General features: G+C 51.1%; 1 protein-coding gene across 5 annotated transcripts; it reads left to right on the top strand.

Annotated features, from left to right (window-relative positions):
- Positions 1-1,942: 1,942 nt before the first annotated feature.
- On the top strand, positions 1,943-11,462 carry RNPS1 (RNA binding protein S1, serine-rich domain). 5 transcript variants are annotated; one of them, XM_012647658.1, is made up of 8 exons: positions 1,945-2,023; positions 5,164-5,351; positions 5,593-5,748; positions 6,382-6,573; positions 6,844-6,946; positions 7,145-7,298; positions 9,793-9,934; positions 10,549-11,462. In XM_012647658.1, the coding sequence occupies exons 2-8, from the start codon at positions 5,281-5,283 to the stop codon at positions 10,646-10,648; spliced, it is 918 nt and encodes a 305-aa protein (XP_012503112.1). In that variant the 5' UTR covers positions 1,945-2,023; positions 5,164-5,280; the 3' UTR covers positions 10,649-11,462. The 5 variants fall into 5 exon arrangements, with proteins under 5 accessions (XP_012503116.1, XP_012503112.1, XP_012503115.1 ...); XM_012647661.1 differs by lacking the exon at positions 1,945-2,023 and adding an exon at positions 2,199-2,661 and having other exon boundaries at positions 10,549-10,979; XM_012647659.1 differs by lacking the exon at positions 1,945-2,023 and adding an exon at positions 2,199-2,821 and having other exon boundaries at positions 10,549-10,979.
- The last annotated feature ends 225 nt before the right edge of the window (positions 11,463-11,687 follow it).

Below are 11,687 nucleotides of genomic sequence, written 5' to 3'. Positions count from 1 at the left end.
CTAGAGTGCCATGGCGTCAGCCTAGCTCACAGCAACCTCAAACTCCTGGGCTCAAGTGATCCTCCTGCCTCAGCCTCCCGAGTAGCTGAGACTACAGGCATGCGCCACCATGCCCGGCTAATTTTTTCTATATATTTTTAGTTGTCCGATTAATTTCTTTCTATTTTTAGTAGAGACGGGGTCTTGCTCTTGCTCAGGCTGGTTTCTAACTCCTGAGCTCAAACAATCCGCCCGCCTTGGCCTCCCAGAGTGCTAGGATTACAGGCGTGAGCCACCGCGCCTGGCCTCAAGAGCCTTTCTGAGCACCGGGCTCCATTGCCTCCAACTCCATCTGCTGCCTGCCCTGGCCACCAAGGCCCCCCATGCCTCAATGCCAACCCTCCCAGGGCCCTTCCCTGCAGCAGGGAGGGACTGTCCCACTTACCCCTTCATGCTTGGCAGTAATGCAGAGAATTTAATTTATTTTAAATGCTCTGTACATCAAATCTAAGCCCAACGGGGATGCCTGGGCCAGACTGACTGGGCCTGCCAACCTCCACCCACAGGAATGAGCGGGGGTGGCTCAGCAGAGTGGACTCTGGAGGTGGGTCCTCCACTCAGCTGTCCTTTGTCCTCAACTCCGTGGACATCCCTCAGCCCAGGACGAAGAGTTAGCATCACACTTGACACCCCTTGACAGGACCAGACGGAGTGAGCTTGGGAAGGGAGTCGCCGTACACTGGCTGGAAAAAGCATGTAGGGAACAGAGCAGTGACTGCAGATCTGGTCCCCTCCGTCCATCCCGGGTCAGCAAGCTGCACCCTGGACTCTTTCCTGTTTTCCTCATTGACATCTAACATCCCCGAGTCACGTTGGTTCCCTCCCCCAAAAGGTGGGCTTGGATCTGTCCCCTTCTCTCTTCCTTGCTGCCACCAAGCTGTCCAGACAACGCCTGGGGCTGAGTGCGCCTTCCTTCCTTGCACAAATGATCACAGAGCAACGACTGCTTGCCAGGCACAGAGCGGGACGCAGGAGACACAGCAGTGAACAAAGCCCGCCAGGTGCTCACCCTTTCAGCGCCGTTGCTCCGACCGCCTCCTCCCGGGCCAGCCTCCATACCCTCGGCTTCTCCACTGTCCTTCCCGCAAGGCCTGACACTGTCCCCGCCCGGGCCCTCCACCGGCCGCTGGGATGAAGCCTCGGCGCCGTACCCCGCACCTCCTCCACGTCCCCCCACCGCTGAACTAGCCCCGGCCCTCGAGCCAGCGCACTGGCCTCCCTCCGCTTCCCCAGACGACCCTCGACGACGCCTCTGCACCTGCTGTTCCCACCACCAGGCGCGCGCTTCCCCTCGGTCTCAGCTGCAACATCGCCTCCTCGGAGACGCCTCTCCCTTTTCATCTCACCGTCGGCTCTGCCCAAGCTCCTAGTTCCCTCCGGCCGCACTGCCCGCCGACCGCGCCCACCCACCGAGTTCCGCCAGCGCCGAAGCCGCGTCTACGCGGTCACCCCCACACACCACCCGCGTTTTGACCGTACGAATTCACGCCCTGCACCGGCTCGTCTCTGAGCTGCCTCCGCCCTGAAGGCCCCCACGGCTGGCCGCGGAGACGCCGGGCCTGCAGCCCGGCACCTGGGGCGGGCGTGGGAGCCGGAGTCCGGCCGCGCGCGGGCCCACTGCGCACGCGCACGGAGAGGGACGGGGCCGCGGCCGCGTTAACCCGCTCCGCACCGCAGATGAGCCGCCCACGCGGCGCGGTCCTGCAGCTCCTAGAGCCGCCAGTTTGTCCATTCTGGTAGGCGCGCAACCAGCCCGGGACAGCCCCGGATACTTGTCCAAGAGGGAGACACACTAAGCGCCCCAACGCGATTCCCCCACAAACTGCCTTGGCCCTTTAATACTCCCCCGCTCGCGCCCATTGGTTGAGACGTTCTGCGTCATCGCTGCGCGCCGGACGGCGGTGCCTTCCCGCTCCTTTACTCTGACGCCAGAGCTGCGCCGGCCTCAGCGATTGAGGAACGCGGGAGGTGGCGGCGGGAAGATGTAAGTTGGGGCCAGAATCCGACCGCATCCGAGCTTCAGGGTCCCCCCGCCAGACTCGGCAGGGCCCATCGTGAATCCGGCCCGCTCCTCAGCACCGCGGTGCGGCGGCGGCCTGGCGGCGCGGCGCAGGATGCAGAAAGAAAGAGCGTGGCTCGGGGCGGGCGGAGTGGGAGGCGTCGGGGCCGCGGCCCGGAAGTGGTCGGGGCCGCAGCGGACGGAAGGGCGTCCGTGTTTCGTCCGCTCCGCGGCGGCGGCCCAGCCAGGCCCCCGGGACTCAGGGCACCAGGGAGCGCGGTTTCCCCCCTTGGGGCTTTCCCGCCGGGCCAGAGACCCAGGCCCGCAACGCCAGGCCCTGCCCCGGAAGGGGACGGGGAGCGGCGAGGTCGCCGTGTTGGGCCGGCGCCGGCGGGCGCAGTTTCTTTGTGGGATGCCGCGGAAGGCCGGCTGATTCTCCCTTCGGAGTCATTATTCAAACATTGACTCCGCGAACGTTCACTGAGCCCCTGTTGCCGTTCTTGGCGCTAGGCCTTGGGGATACACCCCAAAGTGGACCGAGCACAGTGGCCGAGCTCATTTCGACTCAGTACCCGAGAAGGGTGGATACGGGAAGGTTGAAGTCGATGGAGGAGAAACGCGGAGTAGGCTTTTCTGTTTTTATTTTGCATGAATTATGCCTGAAATGTACTTTTAAATGGGACGGTCCTCTGAAGATTTGTGCTGAAACGCCATCTGCTCGAGATTTAACTAATTGTTCTCTCTCTCTCTGTTGGACGCGCACCTTTCCGGAGGATGGGGGAGGTAACCAAGGTCCTGAGCTGTTACCTGAACTTGTGTGAACACAGAACCTCACCTTTGGCTTTCTAGCACTCGACCACACCCAGCAAGGCGTTCACTTTGTGGTTTTTAATTTTTAGAGTGCTTAAGAATAACTGGTGCTTGATACATAGAGTACATTCGGGCAGATCTTTAGGACGGGGGCGGGAGAAGGGGGTGTGTGGCTGGAATCTGCGTGTGCGACCGTCACTCTAGGTCTGCACTGTCCAGTAAAGTAGCCTTTGGCCATGTGTAGCTATTGAGCATTTGAAATATAGCTAACCCAGACTGAGATGATAAAATGATACATGCCAGATTTAAAAGACTTTCTTTACTATGAAAAAAAGTAAACCTTTATTGGTAAATTTTAACAGTGATAACATGTTGGAAAGATGTTTCGGATATAGTGTGTCAAATCTTAAAAACTAATTTCACCTGCTTTTGTGATGTGGCTGTTAGGAAATTTCAGGTTATGCTTGTGGCTGATGCTCTGTTTCTATTGGACGGCGCTGCTGTAGGCGGCCGTAAGCCGGGGAGGGGGCCTTGGTCCAAGAATCCCTGTTGAGCATTCAGAAATTGTGTGGCTTTGGAAACAGTATGTATATGGGGAAGGAGCCTCCAAATAGGGAGAAACAGCCCTTTCTTCTAACATTGGCTAACATTTGTTGAGGCTTAACTGGGTGCCATGTCTCTTTTGTGAATTAACTTAATTAATGCCCCTGGTAACTATAAGGTGGGAACTGTAATTGTCACCATATTGCCAGTGAAAAACCTCAAATCAAACCCAGGCATGCTGACTCCAGACTCTTAACCTCTGAATTGTATTCACTGATTGATTACCCCAGGACACTAACCTTGTCAGGTGCTGCCTGCTGGGTGTATCTAGTACGTTACTGTTTTAAGGCAAAACATTTTGAAAGGTTTTACATTCCTGGAGAAGAGCAGCAAAGGTGATATTCTACCTCTTCTACTCCCATTTGGCCAAAGCTGAGTGCTCTTCTTTCTTGGGTCAGAATGTGTATTTGGCAGCATTTTGAAGCATTCCTGGCAGGTGTGCCCTGCACACGTGAAACCAGGACTCGATCGGTGTGCTGTGTCCTCCTTATTTGCAGGCTGTTGGAGAAGGTGAGACAGAAGTAGTTAAGACCAGCATCCTGAGATCTTTGCTTACAACTCACGAAGATTGTACAAAGCCTCCCTGGAAATACTGAAGGCAGCAGTCCCTGGAAAATAGGGCATATAATGAATTAGTTGTTTGTGGGTTTTTTGTTTGTTTGTATTTTTTTGGTTTTTTTCTTTGGAGACAGGGTCCAGGCTGGAGTGCAGTGGCACAATCATAACTCACCATAACCTCAAGCAATCCTCCTGCCTCTGCCTCCCAAAGTGTGGGATTATAGGTGTGAGTCACCACACCTGGGCAGTAGTTTGTTTTTGAGTAGTAATTTGTTGCCATTATTTGGGCACATGCTACAATCCAGGCATTTTGCTAAACCCTTACGTGACATGCAGTATCTCACCCAATTTCAATGTCTGCTTTTTTCCCTAACATCTTATTTCTAAGCACTGAAAGAATTGTGCATTTAATACCCACATAACCACACCTAGATTCTGCAAGTCACGTTTCTGCCATATTTGCTTTATCATGTATCATGTATAGCCACCCATCAATCTTTACTTTTTCTTGCATTTCAAGGTAAATTGCAGATTTGTGTGTACTTTCCTATACACATTTCATATGCATATCATTAACCAAAGTTCAGTATTTGCTATAATTCTTCTAATGCTTTTTAAATGTTCACATGGGACATTTCATGTATTTGCATTTGACTGTTAAATGTTTTATGCTAGTACCAGTTGCTTTTGAAATGGAAAGCAAACTCCCAGTCATATTATCCAGTGTATCCTAAAAGGAAATTACCACAATGAAACAAGATCTAATCCTGTCTGCAGAGCCATACTCAAGTTAGCTTTTTCTCTGTTCTGCATGTGAATGGTGCTATGGTGTTTTGACAGAACCGCAGAGGGCTTGTCCTCAAACTTAGGAGTGAAAAGTGGTATTGTACAACCTCTACAATAACAACAGTGGGTACCACTGCCACCTCCTTTTTTTTTTTTTTTTTAAGATGCTGAGGTGTCAGTTGTACCTGTGGGGATAGAGAACCCTCCATGAGGAGATGGTGACTGTCCCCATGGGTTCCTGGCTGTGTGGACACTAGTTGCTTACTGTGTTCCTTTGCTGCCTTCTCATATACTCAACTTTTACTGCAAAGTAGATTTGTTGCCTTGCCAATTCGTTCACTCTTTAAATCCTTTTATCTTGTTATTAGGCTGCTCTTTGGCGTAAATTGCAATCGATTAGGGATCGTTTCTCAGAATCAAGTTAGAAGTGAGAGTTCAGATAAGTGAGGCCGCCATTGCTGCTTTGAACACCTCAGAAGGGGACAATGGATTTATCAGGAGTGAAAAAGAAGAGCTTGCTAGGAGTCAAAGAAAATAATAAAAAGTCCAGCACTAGGTAATCCTCTGTAAGATTTTTCTAGTGCTACTGTGGGGGTGCTCACTGCTAGGGACCCTCAGAAAGGGGAAGATTGAAAATGTTTTGTATTGTACAGTGAGTGTCCTAAGCCACAGATCATTTTGCTCTGTGCTCACCTGGGATCTTTGTAGCCCTGCTGGATCCCCTCTTGTGGGTTGTGCTGTTGTCCTTGGGTTTGGTCACAGGAGCATGCAGTCTCACACTCTTCCTCACCATCCAGGGCTCCTTCTCCTACCAAACGCAAAGACCGCTCTGATGAGAAGTCGAAGGATCGCTCCAAAGATAAAGGGGCTGCCAAGGAGTCGAGTGAGAAGGATCGCGGCAGGGATAAAACTCGAAAAAGGCGCAGCGCTTCCAGTGGTAGCAGCAGCACCAGGTGGGGCTGGCTGGCCTGGAGCCTGGAGAGGACCCCGCTGCAGCAGCCACCTCCCTCCTTTCCACAGAGGGCTCAGTTTCCTCAATTATTTCCAAAGAAAACACACCCTCAGATTGTTAATAGAGACCCTATTTTACGGCAGAACGGTTTGGGGTTTGCCCTAGTTATATATAAAAGATATGTTTGGATTTTTTCCTTTTCTTTAGATATAAGGAGACATGACATTTTGGGGTATATTTTTCTCAAGTGTGTTTTATTCAGAATTGTGATTGGATTGCCCTGTTCTAGAGTTTATTTTTCAGTAGTTGAAACCAGCCTGAGTCAGCCAGCAGCCACCTTCCCAGCTTAAGTTGGTAGTTCTGGCTTTTGTCAGACTCCTTTTACCTCCCAGTAGGAAAGGCATCTGTGTAGGTAGAGAGCAGCCCATCCCCCTTTCCTGTCACCTGCACAGTGTGAAGCCTAGGACCAAAGGGGGTAGTGGCAAGGTGTTTTCCCCACTGGGAAAGGCAACAGGGCTGGAAGGGACAGCAGTTTCCTCCCCTGAAGAGCACAAAACAGGCTTGAAGGAGACAGGCGTCTGCTGTACCACCCTTCCTGTTGTTATGACACCACCACCCCCAATCTTGCCCTCAGGTCTCGCTCCAGCTCAACCTCCAGCTCAGGCTCCAGCACCAGCACTGGCTCAAGTAGTGGCTCTAGCTCCTCTTCAGCATCGAGCCGCTCGGGAAGTTCCAGCACGTCCCGCAGCTCCAGCTCGAGCAGTTCCTCTGGCTCTCCAAGTCCTTCTCGGCGCAGACATGACAATAGGCGGCGCTCCCGCTCCAAGTAAGTTCCCCAAACTTGTGAACTATCTAGGAACTTAACTTTACAAACTGGGGGCTATAAATTTGCTGGAGCTACTATAAATGTAGACCAAAAAGGAGTCTTCCAGTGTTAATAGGATTTCTGAGACAGGAATAACATACAGGAACTGGTGGGAAAGTCTTCCCTATAAAAACTATCATACAAGCAGATAATATCCCACTAAAAAGAAATCAGATACATTTTAACTTGACAAAAGTTGATTTTTTTCTGGTGTTTTTATTTCTCAATCAGATCCAAACCACCTAAAAGGGATGAAAAGGAGAGGAAAAGGCGGAGCCCTTCCCCTAAACCCACCAAAGTGCACATTGGGAGGCTCACCAGGAATGTGACCAAGGTGAGGATCACAGATCCATCTCGTGGGCAGTGGATATGGACTAGCAGGCCTTTGCCAGCAGGTGAATTTAGAATGTAGCTTTTCGATTTGAGTAGAGCACTGATTCATTCCTTTTGATGGACTATTATGTGCCTAGGAGACCCTGGTTCTCATCAGAACTGGTAGGTGACATTAGAGTGACCATTCTTTCCCTTTTAGGATCACATCATGGAGATATTTTCCACCTATGGGAAAATTAAAATGATTGACATGCCCGTGGAAAGGATGCATCCCCATCTATCCAAAGGCTACGCATATGTGGAGTTTGAGAATCCAGATGAAGCTGAGAAGGCACTGAAGCACATGGACGGAGGTGAGTGACCTGCCGGCACCTTTGTCCCCTCAGAGACCCCTGCTCATCGGGACCTTTCCATCCCGGCTGCGCCTCAGAGTCTCTTTCGAGCTCTCTCAGGATTCCAGTTCTTACTCAGTGGGTGTGTATTTACCAAAAACATGTCTTAGGAACACTATTCTTAGGGTGGAAAAATCAGCAAATATGAATATATTAGCATTTTTTTAAATTTTCAATCTGTTAAAAGCATAAGGATCAAATAGAGGTTTCTTATAAAGAACATATTTGACTTTTTAGATGGGAATACTTCCTTTAATCCTTTCTGAGAGTCATTTTCTGTTTTCCCAACATTTCAGTATTTTGCTAAATGACAGATTTGCGGAATTTACAAAATTTACTTACTTCCTAAACACTTATCTCTCTTAACTGTCTATAACATTTTAGCTGTTGTATTGGGCAGAACGGTTTTAAAAACAAGTGAACAGTTGTAAATAGTTAGATGACCAATTTTCATTTTGTCCTCAAGTCAGCGTTTTAAGGAATGTGGAATTTGTCCCTGTCTAGCTCCCTACTGCAATGATCTAGGCAGCCAGGGCTGAGAGCTCGCAGTCTGCAGTCCCCTCTGGGCTGGGAGCCAGGCCCAGGTGGGCAGGAGTGTGCGAATGCCCCAGAACCTTGGAGTCCTCTGAGGCCCTGTTACAAACCTTATAAATAGCTTGACAGGTTTTTTGATAATTACCTTTAAGCTCTGGTAGAGTTTGGGTATTAGAGAATTTTCCTTGGTGTTTAATAACTAACTTCTCTTTTAGCTAAATACCTCTGAAATGTGTTAGGAGCTGCACTGTGTCACTCACATCCACTCTTGGCCTTGTGAATCACACCTTTGCTTTAGTCTGCCAATCATCTGGTATTCGACAAAGTCTGAGCAGTTGCTGATAAGCTTAAAAACTCAAGAAACTTGCATGTCCAGTGAGGGCATGATTATAAAAATTTCAATTTTTCCTAAGATTCTAATAGGATGTGTTCCATGTGTCCCCCATACTGTGCTGTGTATCATTGATTGGAGCCAGTCCACACTGTCTCCAGGAGAAGATTGTAAGAGGTTGGCCTTCTAGCTAGCGGCAGCTAGCCAGATAATGGATTTGTCTTCATTATTGTATAGTCAGTGCCATAAAATTCCTCATTTGAGCTGGTTTTGGCAGTGGGCCAGGGGCCATCTTGGGTTGGGTTGAGTTACTTAAGCCTCTTAAGTATCTTCTGAACACATGTCCGTGTGCTTGAGTTAGCTCTAGGTACCTTTGAAGTTGCCTCGAAGGTAGAAGTTAAGAAGACAAAGAGCTCTTGTACCTTTGGGGGGCACAAAAGGGACTGAGGCTGGACTCTGGGCACCCTCAGCTATGGAGACGATCTCTTGAGGTCAGGGGTACATGCTCCCCTGAGGTTCCTGAGTCTGCACTTGAGTTTCCTTTGCTCTTTCTCTCCCTGGGACCTCCATCCTGCAATGCCTCCCCTCACTCTTGCTGTGGTGTTGGCACGCACGCAGATGTTTAAATACTGTACATGCAGAGTCACCTCTCTTAGGCCTCTTGTTCAGACTCCTAATACAAAGTACTCAACATCTATTGAAACTTCTTTCATGCTGTTACCCTCAGAGCCCCACCTCTCGGTAGGTGGAAGCTCATCCAGATAATCACTTGCCACCCCCTCGTGTCCATTATTTAATTTTATTTTTAGAGACAGGGTCTTGTCACCCAGCCTGGAGTGCAGTGGCTCCGTAATAGCTCACTGCAGCCTTGAGCCCTAGGCTCAAGCGATCCTCCTGCCTCAGTGTCCTGAGTAATTGGACAGGTACGGCCACCATTCCTGGATAATTTTTTAAATTTTTTTTATAGACAGGGTCTTACTAAGTTGCTCAGGCTGGTCTCAAATTCCTGGGCTCAAGCTATCTTCCCACCTCACCCTCCCAAGTGGCTGGGACTACAGGCACCACTGTGCCCGGCTTCTCTGCATTTCATTTGATGTCACAGAAGCTTCCTAACAGGTCTCCCCTCCTCTTGGTCCCAGTTTCCCATCCTCCTTGAGAAGGAAACTCCAATGCTGATACCGCCTTCATGGCCCTGCCCAGAGGGACTGCCTGCCCCTCAGGCCCCATGTTGACCTGCCACTCCCCTAGTTGCTTCCTTCCCTCACTAGTGCTTTGGGTCCTTCCCAGCTCAGGGCCAGTCACAACCCTTCCCTTCCCCTCCCTTCCCTTCCACCTAGTGGATTCCAGCACCTTCTTTAGGTCTTGACTTGGTTGTCACTTCCTCAGGGTGGCTGTCCCAGCACACCACTGTTTGAAACCCCTGTTAGTTTCCATGCTCCCTTACGGTTTTCCTGATGAGACTTCAGTCCCGATGTCCTGATCATTTAGGTTTGTCATTGTATTCCCCAGGCCTGCCTTATTCACCGGGGCATACTTTGCCTAGGGTGGGTACTTGGTAGATATTTTATGTCTTGGTCCTTTTTTCAACAGGACAAATCGATGGCCAGGAGATCACTGCCACTGCTGTGCTGGCCCCCTGGCCTAGGCCACCCCCCAGGCGATTCAGCCCTCCCAGGAGAATGCTGCCGCCACCTCCCATGTGGCGCCGGTCTCCCCCACGGATGAGGAGAAGGTAAATCAATTTGGAGCCTCACAGTGGACTGACGGGGCCACAAACCTCCGTGACAAGAATGACTTTGGGACCCTTTATTCATCCCTGCCTGCCCTCGGCTGCTGTGTGGGTGGGAGGTGGCCCTTCAGAGTTGGTGGGGAAAGCTGGTAGGAGGGCCACCACTGCGGTGAGTGATGGTCAGAAGAGGCCCAGAGTTGTGCCAGCGCTCCTTTCTGAGTCTGAGCAGTGACGTGGCATGGCCTTCCCAGGAGACTTCTGGATCCTGAGACCAGGTGCAGGCCTGCTCCCCTTCCTACCTAAGAAAAGAGGAAGGGTCAGCGGAGTGGTGGGGGCGGGGGATAATCCCTTTGGCAGAGGCTTCACTTTGGCCTTCCCTGGCCGGGGGTGTTGAGCTATACTTTCTCCAGCCCTGAGAAAGAGGAGAGTCTGGGGCTGTGCCTTAGGTCTCAAGAACACCCTTTTCCCTTCCCAGAGCTCCAGGTCATTCCCATTCGATGGGAGCTGTCCCAGCTTCTAGTGTTGAAAAGTAAAACTGTGGAGAACTGTTCCAGAAAGAAGCTAGCTTGCCCCTAAGGCCCATGCCGAGTCTGACATGGTTTCTCCTCTTCTCACAGGTCCCGCTCCCCGAGGCGCAGGTCCCCTGTGCGCCGGCGATCCCGTTCCCCTGGCCGCCGCCGCCACCGGAGCCGCTCCAGCTCCAACTCCTCCCGATAAGCAGGGCCACCGAAGCTCATGCCCCCTGTAACTTATACCCCATCCCATCCCATCCGGATCAGTTTTGTCACTTTTCTAGCCAAAGGAGGATCGGTAGGAAAGGAAATTCCTCACTCGGGCAGGCTTGGAAGCCAGCTATTGACAGCTCTGCAGGCCGGTTTCCAGCTGCTGAAGTACTGTTGGTTTGGAGTTGTGCCTGTAAAGATGCCCTCAGTTTTCTGGCTAGAAAGCTCACCTGGTTCCAGTACCTGAGAGTCAGTTCAGTGGCAAAGCCACCAGGGACAAGCAAGGCTCCAGGTGGCAACGTGGGCCAGCCTGGGAACACGCTTTTGCTTTCCACATGTGGCCTGGTCACACCCTCACTGGTACTGCACAGCGTCCTTGGGGAAAGGGAGCTGCGCTTTTGCCAGAGCTGTGTGGCCTGGCCTTTTGCTTTCCTGCCTGAGTAGTCTTCTGACCTCGTGGGTCTAACACCCCAGAAGAGCCTCTCGCCCCAAGGCAGTTGTGGTAAATGGTTGTCTGTTCGCGTTCTGGTGCACATGCCACGCCTCGAATCCCCGTCCTCTGAAATTGGTGAGCAAGTTGAGAGCCGGCGCTGCAGGGCTGGCACAGAGCCCCCACTGGGCCTGCCTTTCCTGGTGGTTTTGCAGGTTACCTTGGCAACGTGTACATTGCTTCTTTTTGCTTGTATTGTACAGTCAGTACTATAAAATTTGTTTTGAGTTTTGTAACTTTGTAGCATTTTAGATAACATTGTGTTCGTACTTCTGTAGAGTGAAGGAATTGTGTTAAATAAACCTAGGATTCCAGTGCAGAGTGCTGGTTTCACTGCCTCCTTCCTGTCCCTTAGTCCCCAGCACACTTTGTGATTTCTAGTGCCCCACTAAGAACTGAATTTTGGTTTCATTTCCAAAGTGACCCCTCCAGAAGCTTTCAGGCAGGAGAGCGTAAGGCCAGTGTCCTGCAAGCTCGAAGTGGTGGACAGACAGAGAGGGCTGGTGTCTAAAAACCTTCATCTTTTTAGAAGCTTCAAATTCTG

Source organism: Propithecus coquereli, unplaced genomic scaffold, assembly GCF_000956105.1.
Source record: "Propithecus coquereli isolate 6110/MARCELLA unplaced genomic scaffold, Pcoq_1.0 Scaffold27, whole genome shotgun sequence".
In the NCBI taxonomy this organism is placed as follows: Eukaryota; Metazoa; Chordata; class Mammalia; order Primates; family Indriidae; genus Propithecus; species Propithecus coquereli.
The sequence above is the reverse complement of the archived record's forward strand: the minus strand, read 5'-3'. Positions and strand labels throughout refer to the sequence as shown.